Source organism: Salmo salar, chromosome ssa09, assembly GCF_905237065.1.
Source record: "Salmo salar chromosome ssa09, Ssal_v3.1, whole genome shotgun sequence".
Classification (NCBI taxonomy): Eukaryota; Metazoa; Chordata; class Actinopteri; order Salmoniformes; family Salmonidae; genus Salmo; species Salmo salar.
This window is the reverse complement of record NC_059450.1, coordinates 130032227-130049888: the sequence shown is the minus strand read 5'-3', so window position 1 is coordinate 130049888 and position 17662 is coordinate 130032227. Positions and strand designations below refer to the sequence as shown.

Here is a 17662-nt window from a genome sequence, read left to right as displayed (position 1 = left end):
CCATCATACACCATGTCCCTCTCTAGCTACCAGGATGAGATGGCATGGCAGTGGATAGCTGCTGTCTTACGGGCTCCTCACCAATTCTGCTATTTTGTGTTTTTCTTTTTTACGTAAACTTTTTTTGTACATAATATTTTCGCCATCATTTCCTATGACCCCTACATATCGACTCAGTAATGGTACCCTGTGTATATAGCCAAGTTATCCTTACTCATTGTGTATTTATTCCTTGTATTATTATTTTTTTTATTATCTATTTTTCCTCTCTGAATTGTTGGGAAGGACCCGTAAGTAAGCATTTCACTGTTGTTTACAAAGCATGTGAAAAATTTAATTTGATTTGATATGAGGAGGTCCAGCCGTGGAGGTTGGGGGGGGTTGTCTTAAGGCTAAGGAGGAGGCGTTATATATCAGCTCACTGACCTTGAGCTGCATCTCCCCTCCCCCTTATCCCCCCTTTACATTATCACTGGTCCCTTAGTCACTGCTTTATAATTGCAGGTTAGTTTGATTCTCACTCAGTCAGGTAAATTGCAGCCATGATGTAATTAGCTGAAGGCTATGCTTGCTGTCATCCTGGTTGCATTTGATCAGTCGTAGCTAAGACTCCAGTGTTAAGGGGAGATACAAAGCTGTCCTAGTGCAGCTTAGACTCCAGTGTTAAGGGGAGATACAAAGCTGTCCTAGTGCAGCTTAGATTCCAGTGTTAATTGGAGATACAAAGCAGTCCTAGTGCAGCTTAGACTCCAGTGTTAAGGGGAGATACAAAGCAGTCCTAGTGCAGCTTAGACTCCAGTGTTAATTGGAGATATAATGCAGTCCGAGTGCAGCTTTCAGTGTGTCTTTGTAGTCAGGCTCTTCATGTGTCTCTAGAGATACAGGCTGCTTTTTGTCCTGAAGGGAGGTCAATATTCAGACACAGTAATCCTCTCTCTGGCTCTCTCTCTGTGTCTCTCTTGTCTGTCTTCTCTGGCTCTGGGTGTCATCACAGTAACTAGCCACTGAAATCAGAGGCAGGAACCTCGCATCGATCACACACTGCTTCATACACTGCTTCATCTTCTCACATTACTTCCCAGAGAGAGGGGAAGAACAAATCACACGCATGGACGCGTGCGCACTCACACACACACACACACACACACACACACAGTCGTCTTCCCCTCTTAAATCCCCATTTTCTCTTTACTTTCCACCAGTCACTCACTCCTTTACAGAGCCCAGAGTCACTCACTCCTTTACAGAGCCTAAAGCAACTCACTCCTTTACAGAGCCCAAAGCCACTCACTCCTTTACAGAGCCCAGAGCCACTCACTCCTTTACAGAGCCCAAAGCCACTCAACTCCTTTACAGAGCCCAAAGCCACTCAACTCCTTTACAGAGCCCAAAGCCACTCAACTCCTTTACAGAGCCCAAAGCCACTCACTCCTTTACAGAGCCCAGAGCCACTCACTCCTTTACAGAGCCCAGAGCCACTCACTCCTTTACAGAGCCCAGAGCCACTCACTCCTTTACAGAGCCCAGAGCCTTTGGTGTTTGTCCAGACACGTTACTTATTTAATTAATATGCTCTTTCAAAACGTGTAAGAATTTCAATTAAGCTTTTTTGTAAACTGTCATTTTCTAACAGGTTATAAACATTTGTGAATTCTATTTGTTCTGTATTCGATGATTATACTGTGTCACCAATCAGATTCATACTAAAGACATTGATTCCTACAGATTATTAACTGACATTCCAAAATAATTCTGTCATGTCATTCCCTCCCTCCATTAAACCTCATCATTAAACCCCTCTCTCTCTCTTTCACACCCATCCTTTATCCATCCATCAGATCCTCCCCCCACCACGACACCAGTCCCCACCACCTCTACTCCCCTCTTCCTGGACACCAGCATGGCCCCCAACAAGCGGCGAGGAGCAAGCGGCCACTTCACCTCCCCCACCCTGGCCTCCCTGTCAGACAGCAGCATGGGTACCATAGTGGGCGGGGCTGTGGGCGGGGTCCTGCTCCTGGGGTTGCTGCTGATCCTGGGTGGAGCTTGCTTCATGCGCCAGCGGAGGACCTTCAGGGGTGACTACTACACCAAACAGTACCTGGGCCCCTCCGACATGCAGAAGGAGTCCCAGCTGGACGTGCTCCAGCCCCACGAGCTGCAGGAGGTCGACGGGGACGCGCACAACTCTACCTGCAAGGACAGCCAGGAGCTGAAACCCAAGCCGGGACTGGGAGGGGACATCATTTACCCCAATGACATCAAGGACAGGGAGGACTGGGGCGACGGCCACAGGGGCCTCCGGGAGGGCAGCTACTACCCTGTTGAAAACCACAACATCCACCACCCCAAAGGGCCGCTCGTTCACACTCCCACTGTGACCAATGGCTCCCCCTACCTGCCGGAGGACTGCTATGACAATGGCACAGACAGCGAGTATGTGTCCCACATGGATGGGTCTGTGATCTCACGCAGAGAGTGGTATGTCTGAGAGCTACAGGGGAGCGGGAAGATACCTTTTGGCTCAAAATGACTCGGTGAGACAATAATTTAACAGGTGTTGAAATAGATATATTATAGAGAATTTGTCAATTCAATAAACAGACTCTTCTAGACAAGAATGAACATTCCCGGCTCATTTGTGTGCTCTGACCCCAAGGACTTCCATATGACTTCCATATGGAGTGTGTTATAATGTCGTAGCATCTCAACAGATGATCTTAGGCTGGGAATGGCAGTAATCTGCTGTCATTATCCGCTTAACTTTAGAACTAGGGTTCATTTGGCAAGGGTTTCTCTGTACTACGTTGTTTCAACAGATGTGAGCGGTTCACGTTGTGTCGTTCTGCTTTTATGTATGTAAACACCTGTCTTACGTCATGAGCCTGGCATTTCAGCCCTCATTAGTGAAATATTTCTATCCCTTTTGAAAATTCTAAACTATGTGCCCATATGTTGCATCAATTCAAACCCCTCATATTCAATGACATTTCCCAAAACAATTGCCTGTAATCATATGACTTTATGACTTTTTCATAAAGGTTACATTCTGATTGCTTGTTGCTGTTGAGAGCACCTAAATCAGATTATATTTTAGTTTTCAAACTGTTATACAGATGTGAAAGGGAAAAGGATTCAACAATGTGACAAAAAGGGAGCAATTTGCCAAGTTTATGGTTCTAGATGACGATAGAATATATCCACATGTTGTGAGCAGGATGTACAGTGATACTGTCAGGACTATGGGACGTGATAAGACTCTTTTAAGCACATCGGAGGAATACATCTCAAGGTTTGTATCTATTTAGGACAGTGTATTGCACATGTTCTTTAGCATTGGTGGCACATTCTAGATTGTGTCCCAAATGGCACCGTATTCCATATACAGTTTATTAGGTACACCCATATAGTCCTGACTGCCATCAGCATGACGCAATAGGAACCGGGATTTGTCGGACCAGGCAATGTTTTTCCACTCCTCAATTGTCCAATGTTGGTGAACACTTCTTCTTGTTTTTAGCTGACAGGAGTGAAACTCAGTGTGTGTCAGTGTGATCTGTGATGGATTCTTTCCAGTACACAACCAGGCACCATGACATGGTCTTTGTCCCAAGTGGCAGCCTATTCCGTACATAGTGCACTACTTTTGAACAGAGCCGCATGGACCGTGGTCAAAAGTAGTGTACTATATAGGGAATTAGGATTCCATTTGGGAATGAGTCCATGACATGAGGTTGTAGCTACTAAAGGGTTGACATCACTAGTGATCCCATCTCCATTAGCTGGTATTGACCTTCCATTTCCTGTTCCTGCTCAGCCGGTAGCTTCGTTCTACCTGAGAAACTAAAGGATTAAAGTGACCTCTCCAAAGCCTCGCCGTTAAAGGAAAGATCTCTTCAGTCAATTGGTCGGGTGGAGGAACACTTGCGTATCACACACACACTCCACATGCTACCTGCTGCCTAGGCCACTCCAACCCTGCCATGTTCAAAGCCCAGCCCTCACCTCAAAGTTTTAGCATTTTAATTAACTTCTCTTCCCTGGATGGACTTGGTGAATGTTTGACATCGGTGATGTATAGAGCATCTGTGTATGCAAGCACACTCATGTGTTTTTATCTGTTTGATTCAAGGCTTCCAGTGTGTGCCTGACTAAAATGGACAAAGCCCCTCGGTGAAAACTTTTCTTAGCTTAGCTACTGCTCAGACATCCACCCAGGGGTTGTGGGCACGTAGGCTAGATACAATGCAGGGATAGATTCTCATGTCTTTGACTGTTTGTCTGTACACACAATGTGAGGTTAGCTTGGTCTTACTCCCTGTTTTGAACATTTGTCCAAATACAGGCTGGCCTTTGACATGTAATTTCATTGGGAGTGGAAGAAAGTGATTGAATGTTTACTTTGGCAAAGATTTTGTTTTCAACTTGACCTTCTTTGGAATGGAAAGAGATTAAGTTATTGTTGTGCCTATACTGCCTTCATTTCATTTGAATTCTTTATGGTTTATTCTTCTGCTTATGTATATATGTTCATGGTTTTTATGTGTGATGATTCATGTGTTGATTTAAGTCCTCAAGGCCTCTGGAGAGAAAGGTTGGTGACTTATGCCTTTTTATGTCATTCTTTTTAATATTTATGATTTTGTTGCTTGTTTTTAAACCAGCACAGTTGACTTAAGGTGAATTGTTTAGCCTTATACACACAGACTCTTGTAGCAGCTTAAGTTACAATGTACCTGAAAATTGTATTTCACTGGAAAATTACATGGGTAGTACTAAGCAGGCCAGAATCATAGTCAATGTTATTGTTTTGTAAATATGGTGGCTTTTTTTATTCTTTATTAAAAAAACAAATGTTTTGAATTTTGTTGGTCTGAAATTGTCACAGTGCATTAGATTATTTTATTTTTTTCACCTTCATTTAACCAGGTAGGCCAGTTTACAACTGCGACCTGACCAAGATAAAGCAAAGCAGTGTGACACAAACAACACAGAGTTACACATGGGATAAACAAACGTACAGTCGATAACACAATAGAAAAAATCTATATACAGTGTGTGCAAATGTAGTAAGATTAGGGAGGTAAGGCAATAAATAGGCCATAGTGGCGAAATAATTACAATATAGCAATTAAACACTGGAGTGGTAGATGTGCAGAAGATGAATGTGCAAGTAGAGATACTGGGGTGCAAAGGAGAAAAAAAAGAAATAACAATATGGGGATGAGGTAGTTGGGTGGGCTATTTGCAGATGAGCTGTGTACAGGTGCAAAGATCAGTCAGCTGCTCTGACAGCTGATGCTTAAAGTTAGTGAGGGAAATATAAGACTCGAGCTTCAGTGATTTTTGTAATTCGTTCCAGTCATTGGCAGCAGAGAACTGAAAGGAAAGGCGGCCAAAGGAGGAGTTGGCTTTGGGGATGACCAGTGAAATATACCTGCTGGAGCGTGTGCTACGGGTGGGTGCTGCTATGGTGACCAGTGAGCTGAGATAAGGTGGGGCTTTACCTAGCAAAGACTTATAGATGACCTGGAGCCAGTGGGTTTGGCGACGAATATGAAACGAGGGCCAGCCAACGAAAGCATACAGGTCGCAGTGGTGGGTAGTATATGGGGCTTTGGTGACAAAACGGATGGCACTGTGATAGACTACATCCAATTTGCTGAGTAGAGTGTTGGAGGCTATTTGGTAAATGACATCGCCGAAATCAAGGATCGGTAGGATAGTCAGTTTTACGAGGGTATGTTTGGCAGCATGAGTGAAGGATGCTTTGTTGTTGATTTTAATTTTGGATTGGAGATGCTTAATGTGAGTCTGGAAGGAGAGTTTACAGTCTAACCAAACACCTAGGTATTTGTAGTTGTCCACATATTCTAAGTCAGAACCGTCCAGAGTAGTGATGCTAGACGGGCGGGCGGTTGCGGGCAGCGATTGGTTGAAGAGCATGCATTTAGTTTTACTTTCATTTAAGAGCAGTTGGAGGCCACGGAAGGAGTGTTGTATGGCATTGAAGCTTGTCTGGAGGTTTGTTAACACAGTGTCCGAAGAAGGGCCAGAAGTATACAGAATGGTGTCGTCTGAGTAGATGTGGATCAGAGATTCACCAGCAGCAAGAGTGACATTGATCTATAAAGAGAATTGAGTCGGCCCGAGAATTGAACCCTGTGGCACCCCCAAAGAGACTGCCAGAGGTCCGGACAGCAGGCCCTCCGATTTGACACACTGAACTCTATCTGAGAAGTAGTTGGTGAACCAGGCGAGGCAGTCATTTGAGAAACCAAGGCTGTTGAGTCTGCCGATAAGAATGCGGTGATTGACAGAGTCGAAAGCCTTGGCCAGGTCAATGAAGATGGCTGCACAGTATTGTCTTTTATCGATGGCAGTTATGATATCGTTGAGGACTTTGAGCGTGGCTGAGGTGCAGAGTGTCTCCCCCTTTGAAGAGGGGGATGACTGCGGCAGCTTTCCAATCTTTAGGGATTTCAGATGATACGAAAGAGAGGTTGAACAGGCCAGTAATAGGGGTTGCAACAATTGCGGCGGATAATTTTAGAAAGAGGGTCCAGATTGTCTAGCCCAGCTGATTTGTAGGGGTACAGATTTTGCAGCTCTTTCAGAACATCAGCTATCTGGATTTGGGTTAAGGGGAAATGGGGGCGGCTTGGGCAAGTTGCTGTGGGGGGTGCAGGGCTGTTGACCCCGGTAGGGGTAGCCAGGTGGAAAGCATGTCCAGCCGTAGAAAAATGCTTATTGAAATTCTCGATTATCGTAGATTTGGTGGTGACAGTGTTTCTTAGCCTGAGTGCAGTGGGCAGCTGGGAGGAGGTGCTCTTATTCTCCATGGACTTTACAGTGTCCCAGAACTTTTTTGAGTTTGTGCTACAGGATGCAAATTTCTGATTGCAAAATCTAGCCTTTGCTTTCCTAACTGCCTGTGTATTGGTTCCTAACTTAGCTGAAAAGTTGCATATCGCGGGGGCTATTCGATGCTAATGCAGTACGCCACAGGATGTTTTTGTGCTGGTCAAGGATAGTCAAGTCTGGAGAGAACCAAGGGCTATATCTGTTCTTAGTTCTACATTTTTTGAATGGGGCATGCTTATTTAAGATGGTGAGGAAAGCACTTTTAAAGAATAACCAGGCATCCTCTACTGACGGAATGAGGTCGATATCCTTCCAGGATACCCGGGCCAGGTCGATTAGAAAGGCCTGCTCGCTGAAGTGTTTTAGGGAGCGTTTGACAGTGATGAGGGGTGGTCGTTTTACTGCGGACTCATTACGGACGCAGGCAATGAGGTAGTGATTGCTGAGATCTTGGTTGAAGACAGAAGAGGTGTATTTAGAGGGCAGGTTGGTCAGGATGATATCTATGAGGGTGCCCATGTTTACGGATTTAGGGTTGTTCCTGGTAGGTTCCTTGATAATTTGTGTGAGATTGAGGGCATCTAGCTTAGATTGTAGGACGGCCAGGGTCTTAAGCATATCCTAGTTTAGGTCACCTAACAGTACAAACTCTGAAGATAAATGTGGGGCAATTAATTCACATATGGTGTCCAGGGCACAACTGGGTGCTGTGGGGGGTCGATAACAGGCGTCAACAGTGAGAGACTTATTTCTGAAAAGGTGCATTTTTAAAAGTAGAAGCTCGAATTGTTTGGGCACAGACCTGGATAGCATGACAGAACTCTGCAGGCTATCTCTGCAGTAGATTTAAACTCCACCGCCTTTGGAAAATGTTGTAGTTGGGGATGGAAATTTCAGAATTTTTGGTGGCCTAAGTCAGGATTCAGACACGGCTAGAACATCAGGGTTGGCGGAGTGTGCTAAAGCAGTGAATAAAATAAACTTAAGGAGGAGGCTTCTGATGTTAACATGCATGAATCCAAGGCTTTTACGGTTACAGAAGTCAACAAAAGATAGTGCCTGGGGAATAGGAGTGGAACTGGGGGCTTCAGGGCCTGGGTTAACCTCTACATCACCAGAGGAACAGAGGAGGAGTAGGATAAGGGTACGGCTAAAGGTTATAAGAACTGGTCGTCTAGTGCGTTGGGGAAAGAATAAAATGAGCAGATTTCTGTTCATGGTAGAATAGATTCAGGGCATAATGTACAGACAATGGTATGGTAGGATGTGAGTACAGTGGAGGTAAACCTAGGCGTTGAGTGACGATGAGAAAGTTTTAGTCTCTGGAGGCACCAGTTAAGCCAGGTGAGGTCTCCGCATGTGTGTGGGGTGGGACAAAAGAGCTGTCTAAGGCATTTTGAGCGAGACTGAGGGCTCTACAGTGAAATAAAATAATAAGAACTAGCCAAGAAAGCAGTAGACAAGGCATATTGACATTAGAGAAAGGCATAAAGCAATCACAGGTGTTGATCAGGAGAGCTAAGACAACGGGTAAATGGCGATGAATGGGCAGAGCGGGTTAGTTGGGTACATACAGGACCTGAGTTCGAGGCTGGGGCCGACCGGTAACCAAAATGAGGTACCGTGTTATTGGAACAGTCCAGGGGGCATCAGCTGTGTAGCCGAGTGATCATAGGGTCAAAAGAGCAGCAATAGGTGAGTCAGGGTGCCGTTCGGTACAGGGGAAACAGCGTTCAGAAAAGCTAGCGGGCTGGGGCTAGTAGATTTATACAGATATTTGTGCTCGAAGGTTTGTGACTAATTATTTGGTTGCCAAATAATTAGTTATCTGTTTGTAATAAGAACATCTTATCTGAATCATACTGAACTGTGTTGACCCATAGGTTTATATTCATATCTCTGTTGCAGTGATAGTCAGCAATATCTTTAACCTCAAATCACATATCAGGAACAAACAAGAGCTTTATGGGTATAATAAGAACAGGTTGTTTGTTTTGCTACTAATAGTTTTTTTTCTTGGCCCATAAAGTGTAATCTGATTGCATTGGAAGAGGTTGAACTGTGTGTCTCAAATGGCACCCTATTCCCTATGTAGTGCACTACTTTTAACCATTGCCCTATGGGACAGAAGCAAAGGGTGGAGGGTCAAAAGTAGTGCACTATATAGCCTTCCCTGTGGCTCAGTTGGTAGAGCATGGTGTTTGCAATGCCAGCAAGGTGTGTGCAACGCCAGGGTTGTGGGTTTGATTCCCACGGGGGGCCAGTACACAAACAAAAAAAATGTATGAAATGTATGCATTCACTACTGTAAGTCGCTCTGGATAAGAGCGTCTGCTAAATGACTAAAATGTAATGTAATATAGGGAATAGGGTTCCATTTGCATCCACTTTGAAGGGACAAAGGTGTTCCCCTCTCTCAGACCCTAACCCATCTGTCTCTGTCATCCTCAGCAGCCTCCACTGCCCACTCAGTTGCTGACCCATCACCCCTCTCCCATTCAGCACCCTCTCAATCACTGGCCTACAGAATTGGCCCACCCTCTGATGGATAAATGGATCACACCTGTACTGGGATAGGTGGTTGGGTTTGTTTGCTGGCCACCCACAATCCTAGCAGGTTTTCCTCCTCATTTATTGACTTGAACCTGTCCCCAAGCCCATTAGTCACTAATGAGGTCTTGAGTGATTGCTGTGAGATGAGTCCCATTCTTTTATTGACCTTGATTTGGTGAAAAAATAAAGCCTTATTCCATGAAGTTTCAGAGTGGGCGTTTCCTTTGCACTTTGGATTGAATTCAATAGTGTCACGTCCTGACCAGTAAAAGGGGTTATTTGTCATTGTAGTTTGGTCAGGGCGTGGCAGGGAGTGTTTGTTTTGTGTGTTTCGGTGTTTTTGGTTTACGTCTAGTTTTCTATTTCTATGTTGGGTTTTTGGCAATGACCTCCAATTAGAGGCAACTGGTTGTCATTGTCTTTAATTGGAGGCCATATTTAGTTGTATTTGTTTCACTTGTGTTTTGTGGGTGGTTGTTTTCCTGTATAGCCTGTGTTGCCTTACGGAACTGTTTCGTTGTTTGTTTATTTAGTTTAAGTGTTTTCTTTAAATAAATTAAGAAGATGAGCATTTTACCCGCTGCGCCTTGGTCCAATCCTTACGACGGCCATGACAAATAGAATATGGTGTAATGTGTTCATATCCCACTTTTATTTACCATGTTAAATGCTAAAGTATCGTATCAAACTGCATGATGTTCACAAAGGGGCCCCTTTGTTACATAATCGTTCTGTCATATGCCAGCTCAGATCTTCAGTTTGGCTTCTTCTTACTCTAAGTGTTGGTATCTAATCCTCTGTGTTAACCTGCTTCTGGAGGTGGCATGAAGAGTATCATTGTCTGTTATTCAACTTAGCCAGAGTGACACTCACTCCCCTCCAGCCCAGATAAAGAGAGAAACCAGATCTAGTATGTCAGACTGAAATCTCCCCTCTTTCAGTCTTGGAGTCCATCCCAAATAGCACCCTATTCCCTATATAGTACACTATTTTTTGACCAGGGCCCACTACATATGGAATAAGGAGCCATTTGCGATACAGCCTAACTCTGCGTTCATCACTTGACTGGCCACAGTGGCCCCGGCCGTTCCAAACACACCCGCTCTATTACCGTCACGTTACCTGACTGGGATAGCCCTGGCCTAATTCATCATTGTTACTATCTGCATGTTTGTACAGGCTGCAGGAGTAAATAGCTCTGTTGGTGGGCTTCAGTTGTTCTTTCTCGCTCAGTCTCTGTCTTGCAGCTGTCTGGTTTGTGTTTTTTTCACGCTTAATGAATCTGTCAGCGAATGTGTTTTGCTTTTGTTAACTTGTTATACAGCAGCCAAAATGTTCAACATTCTTGGTAGACCCCACCCAATGCTTGAGTCTTGCCATAAACAACCCAACAACTATTAGCTAATTAACACAACCAGAGCACCAGGGAGAGAACATCAAAGGCCACAGCTGACATAGCTGAACAGAGATTGTTTGAGCTCATGGGCTCAGAAATAACTAAATGCTGCAGAGGGTGGGAGAGTGCAGCGCAGTTACAACAAAAATGTTGTCAAGGGCCGCCGCCGGCCGGGCCAGCTCTTCTTGGTGTGATGTAACTAGGACTGCAGAACACCTACAGCAGAGATGTCATGGCAGAATGAGAAGCAACTCTCTGCTGTCTGTCAGATGGGTGTCGTGATCTGGTCATACTGCCCAGTTTGGAAAGACTGCCTCTCAGTCCCAGATGGGTCAGTGCTGCACCTCTGACCGTGAGAGAGTGACGGGGCGCCAGACGAGGGGGAGAGCGGGGCGAAAAGGTTCTCCATACATCAGCAGTGGAGTGCTGTCTCCACGGCGACTTGGTTCAGTGCACTCCATAAAGCAGGCCAGGCCATGGAGAGGGTTAAGGGTTTACTTCTGAAGCCTTTGTTTTTCACCATTTTCCTCTCTTCTCTATAAAACTGCCATTTCTCTTTCTTTACGTGTTTGGCAGACATCATGTAAGCCTGGAAACATGCAGTATCTAATGTTTCTATACTCCCCTAGTCACTTGACCTTTTCAAATCATACATGTGGCTGAATGTGGAGTACATTAAGTAATTTGCATGCGTGAAACTTCTTTGACAAATACCTGTGAAATGAACAGGGCAATTTAGGAAAGAAAGAAGCAGACGTTTTTGTTTGAATGAATCAGTGGATATTCATTGTTTTCGGCTAAAGGGTTGTATTTGGTAAAAGACTAGGTACAACAAAAGCCCTTTTGTACTGAGCACCTCCTCTGAGACTGGGAGCAAAGACAATGAAGGTTTTCAGACTGAGGGCCTTTCACAGATTATACTCTACCGTAGCTGTGCTGTTCCAGCCTGCTCTCTCTCTCTCTCTCTCTGCTGGATGAGAAGATAGCTGTGTTTGTCACAAAGTTTTAAAGAGAGGGTGGAGAGTGATGGGAGCTCTCAGTCGTGGCCAAAAGTTTTGAGAATGACACAAATATTAATTTCCACAAAGTTTGCTGCTTCAGTGTCTTTAGATATTTTTGTCAGATGTTACTATGTAATACTGAAGTGTAATTACAAGCATTTCATAAGTGTCAAAGGCTTTTATTGACAATTACATGAAGTTGATGCAAAGAGTCAATATTTGCAGTGTTTTTCAAGACCTCTGCAATCCACCCTGGCATGCTGTCAATTAACTTCTGGGTCACATTCTGACTGATGGCAGCCCATTCTTGCATAATCAGTACTTAGAGTTTGTCAGAATTTGTGGGTTTTTGTTTGTCCACCCGCCTCTTGAGGATTGACCACAAGTTCTCAATGGGATTAAGGTCTGGGGAGTTTCCTGGCCATGGACCCAAAATATCGATGTTTTGTTCCCCGAGTCACTTAGTTATCACGTTTGCCTTATGGCAAGGTGCTCCATCATGATGGAAAAGGCATTGTTCGTCACCAAACTGTTCCTGGATGGTTGGGAGAAGTTGCTGTCAGAGGATGTGTTGGTACCATTCTTCATTCATGGCTGTGTTCTTAGGCAAAATTGTGAGTGAGCCCACTCCCTTGGCTGAGAAGCAACCCAACACATGAATGGTCTCAGGATGCTTTACTTTTGGCATGACACAGGACTAATGGTAGCGCTCACCTTGTCTTCTCCAGACAAGCTTTTTTCCAGATGCCCCAAACAATCGGAAAGGGGATTCATCAGAGAAAATGACTTTACCCTAGTCCTCAGCAGTCCAATCCCTGTACCTTTTGCAGAATATCAGTCTGTCCCTGATGTTTTTCCTGGAGAGAAGTGGCTTCTTTGCTGCCCTTCTTGACACCAGGCCATCCTCCAAAAGTCTTCGCCTCACTGTGCGTGCAGATGCACTCACACCTGCCTGCTGCCATTCCTGAGAAAGCTCTGTACTGGTGGTGCCCCGATCCCGCAACTGAATCAACTTTAGGAGATGGTCCTGGCGCTTGCTGGACATTCTTGGGCGCCCTGAAGGCTTCTTCACAACAATTGAACCGCTCTCCTTGAAGTTCTTGATGATCCGATGAATGGTTGACTTAGGTGCAATCTTACTGGCAGCAATACCCTTGCCTGTGAAGCCCTTTTTGTGCAAAGCAATGATGACGGCACGTGTTTCCTTGCAGGTAACCATGGTTGACAGAGGAAGAACAATGATTCCAAGCACCACCCTCATTTTGAAGCTTCCAGTCTGTTATTCAAACTCAATCAGCATGACAGAGTGATCTCCAGCCTTGTCCTCGTCAACACTCACACCTGTGTTAACGAGAGAATCACTGACATGATGTCAGGTGGTCCTTTTGTGTCAGGGCTGAAATGCAGTGGAAATGTTTTTGGGGGATTCAGTTCATTTGCATGGCAAAGAGGGACTTTGCAATTAATTTCAATTCATCTGATCACTCTTCATAACATTCTGGAGTATATGCAAATTGCCATCATACAAACTGAGGCAGCAGACTTTGTGAAAATTAATATTTGTCTCATTCTCAACTTTTGGCCACGACTGTACAGTATCCCTCAGTGGACAGTACTACCATAATCTACTTCAGGCATATTGTGTCTATTCTCAGAGTCCAGATGTGCAGTATGGTCGGTACTGTCTTTGGATACCATAGGTCTGTATATCAGGGTTTTATGACAGCCATGGGCCAAATGCTCCTTTTAATACAACCCAACACTATGCATATCTACATCCCAGGCCTGCAGTAGCTAGCTTGAGTGCCAGTCTGTTTGTGCTATCATGCTAAATCCTTGTCACTTGGAAAGAGCACAACAAAATCTGGGACCAGGCTAAGCTACTTCTACACAAAAACATTGACATGCTGCAATGACGGCAGGCAGGGGCAGAGAACTGCATGCTTTCACATAGGTCGGATTAAGCCCCTTATGGATCAACCTCTAATTGCCCTCATGGTATGCAAGGGGCTGTGATTAGAATGGGTGGGCAGTCATCGCACTGGGACATTACAAGACCCCCACATCCCGACATTGTTCTCCAGTGCTGGAGCACATATAATCCTCAATGGATTTAAATCCTTCAGGCCCAAACACTGCAATGGTCCCTGGGAAATAGCCTACAAAAAAATAACAGAACAAGGGAGAGCAGGTGGAAGTGGAGGCTCAGATACTACTATAGTAGTAGGACTGGCCTGGTGTCAAATATACTGTCCATACCGTACATAACTGGGTAATGTGGGGGTCTCCTCCCCCCCCCTCCTCCCTCTCTGCGGATGACTTCGTCAACCATTTTGAAAAGAAGGTTGACGACATCCGATCCTCGTTTGCTAAGTCAAACGACACTGCTGGTCCTGCTCACACTGCCCTACCCTGTGCTTTGACCTCTTTCTCCCCTCTCTCTCCAGATGAAATCTCGCGTCTTGTGACGGCCGGCCGCCCAACAACCTGCCCACTTGACCCTATCCCCTCCTCTCTTCTCCAGACCATTTCCGGAGACCTTCTCCCCTACCTCACCTCGCTCATCAACTCATCCTTGACCGCTGGCTACGTCCCTTCCGTCTTCAAGAGAGCGAGAGTTGCACCCCTTCTGAAAAAAACCTACACTCGATCCCTCCGATGTCAACAACTACAGACCAGTATCCCTTCTTTCCTTTCTCTCCAAAACTCTTGAACGTGCCGTCCTTGGCCAGCTCTCTTGCTATCTCTCTCAGAATGACCTTCTTGATCCTAATCAGTCAGGTTTCAAGACTGGGCATTCAACTGAGACTGCTCTTCTCTGTGTCACGGAGGCTCTCCGCACTGCTAAAGCTAACTCTCTCTCCTCTGCTCTCATCCTTCTAGACCTATCTGCTGCCTTTGATACCGTGAACCATCAGATCCTCCTCTCCACCCTCTCCGAGCTGGGCATCTCCGGCGCCGCCCACGCTTGGATTGCGTCCTACCTGACAGGTCGCTCCTACCAGGTGGCGTGGCGAGAATCTGTCTCCGCACCACGTGCTCTCACCACTGGTGTCCCCCAGGGCTCTGTTCTTGGCCCACTCCTATTCTCGCTATACACCAAGTCACTTGGCTCTGTCATATCCTCACATGGTCTCTCATATCATTGCTATGCAGATGACACACAATTCATCTTCTCCTTTCCCCCTTCTGACAACCAGGTGGCGAATCGCATCTCTGCATGTCTGGCAGACATATCAGTGTGGATGACGGATCACCACCTCAAGCTGAACCTCGGCAAGACGGAGCTGCTCTTCCTCCCGGGGAAGGACTGCCCGTTCCATGATCTCGCCATCACGGTTGACAACTCCCTTGTGTCCTCCTCCCAGAGTGCTAAGAGCCTTGGCGTGACCCTGGATAACACCCTGTCGTTCTCCACCAACATCAAGGCGGTGACCCGATCCTGTAGGTTCATGCTCTACAACATTCGCAGAGTACGACCCTGCCTCACACAGGAAGCGGCGCAGGTCCTAATCCAGGCACTTGTCATCTCCCGTCTGGATTATTGCAACTCGCTGCTGGCTGGGCTCCCTGCCTGTGCCATTAAACCCCTACAACTCATCCAGAACGCCGCAGCCCGTCTGGTGTTCAACCTTCCCAAGTTCTCTCACGTCACCCCGCTCCTCCGCTCTCTCCACTGGCTTCCAGTCGAAGCTCGCATCCGCTACAAGACCATGGTGCTTGCCTACGGAGCTGTGAGGGGAACGGCACCTCCGTACCTTCAGGCTCTGATCAGGCCCTACACCCAAACAAGGGCACTCCGTTCATCCACCTCTGGCCTGCTCGCCTCCCTACCTCTGAGGAAGCACAGTTCCCACTCAGCCCAGTCAAAACTGTTCGCTGCTCTGGCACCCCAATGGTGGAACAAGCTCCCTCACGACGCCAGGACAGCGGAGTCAATCACCACCTTCCGGAGACACCTGAAACCCCACCTCTTCAAGGAATACCTGGGATAGGATAAAGTAATCCTTCTAACCCCCCCCTTAAAAGATTTAGATGCACTATTGTAAAGTGGTTGTTCCACCGGATATTATAAGGTGAATGCACCAATTTGTAAGTCGCTCTGGATAAGAGCGTCTGCTAAATGACTTAAATGTAAATGTAAATGTAATGTATTTGACCAAAAGGAACATAATACATTCCGATATCCTTACACATAATTGTCCTGACTGACGCAACAAACTAGCCAAGATAGTCAGAATTAGTGTGCATCCCAAATGACACCCTACTTTTGACCAGGACTCATCTTTGTTCAAAAGTAGTGCACTACACTGTAATAGGGTGCCAGAGAACACCATCTGTCCAGTGATTTCCCCTGACTGCCTGAGAGGTTGTCTGTCGGCCATGTTTACATTTACATTTTAGTCATTTAGCAGACGCTCTTATCCAGAGCGACTTACAGTAGTGAATACATACATTACATACATTTTTTTTTTGTACTGGCCCCCCGTGGGAATCGAACCCACAACCCTGGCGTTGCACACACCATGATGGCGTTGCAAGCACCATGCTCTACCAACTGAGCCACAGTTCAGCTGCTGTTATCCTTAGCATTAAAGCTGTGTTTATCCCACCTGTCCTCTGGCTGCCTGCCACTCAAAACAGACAGGCACTCCTCCTGACAGACAGCTGAGGAGCACCAGGAGTAGACACCACACAACACACTCCATGTCTCATCCCTCCTCTCAAACATAGTGCTCTGCTGTCTGTTTGCTGGCAGACTGACAGTATTGTCTCCATATAGAACACTTGTTATAGTGTCTATGATTGTCTCCTTGCTCTTCTCTACTGCCAGCTGTGCCTTTGTACACTTGACACCACACATCATATGACTTCTGCTTTGATGAAGAGGCTCACAGCCAAGAGAGTTGTTGGTTTTGTTTGAGCACCACTTGAGATTGTTGTCTCAGATATCAGTTCAAAACCCTAATGCACTGACAGTGCTATATGCCTCCTTTCACTACTCAATGACTGCTTGGGACTTGCTCTCTTGAACTACTTTTGTTGGCCTTGTATTTTAGGAAAGTTTGGCCTTAAACATACGTACTAGTTTTAAGGTTTGTCCGTTGTAAGACAGAGACACTTTTGACTTAATTTAACACAATCAGTACTGTATCCAGCATGGTAGATGATAAAATACGAAAATCAAACTAAGGGAGCAAAGTACCGTAATTTCCGGACTATTAAGCGCACCTGAATATAGGCCGCACCCACTGAAGTAAATATATATATATTTTTTTAACATAAATAAGCCGCACATGTCTATAAGCCGCACATGTCTATAAGCCGCAGGTGCCTACCGGTACATTGAAACAAATTAACTTTACACAGGCTTTAACGAAACACGGCTTGTAACAAAAATAAATAGGCTTTAACGAAACACGGCTTGTAACAAAAATAAATAGGCTTTAACGAAACACGGCTTGTAACAAAAAATAAAAAATTTGCAGTAAGCTTTAGTTGTCTTTTTGCACTGAGTCAATTCCTCACGCTGCTGTTTCCAACGTCATCGACTCATTAACCTGTTTGGGATAGGGAGCAGTATTTTCACGGCCGGATAAAAAACGTACCCGATTTAATCTGGTTACTACTCCTGCCCAGAAACTAGAATATGCATATAATTAGTAGATTTGGATAGAAAACACTCTAAAGTTTCTAAAACTGTTTGAATGGTGTCTGTGAGTATAACAGAACTCATATGGCAGGCCAAAACCTGAGAAGATTCTATACAGGAAGTGCCCTGTCTGACAATTTGTTCTCCTTCTAGGGCATCTCTATCAAAAATACAGCATCTCTGCTGTAACATGAC

The 17662-nt window shown here is 45.4% G+C and overlaps 1 protein-coding gene across 1 annotated transcript in view; it reads left to right on the top strand.

The window, feature by feature from the left end:
- LOC106612808 (nectin-3-like protein) overlaps nt 1-4863 on the top strand; it is a 76685-nt gene extending 71822 nt beyond the window's left edge. Inside the window, exon 7 of the mRNA XM_014214320.2 lies at nt 1839-4863. Coding sequence (XP_014069795.1) covers nt 1839-2491 — 653 coding nt within the window. The 3' untranslated portion in view covers nt 2492-4863. The remainder of the gene's footprint in view (nt 1-1838) is intronic.
- The last annotated feature ends 12799 nt before the right edge of the window (nt 4864-17662 follow it).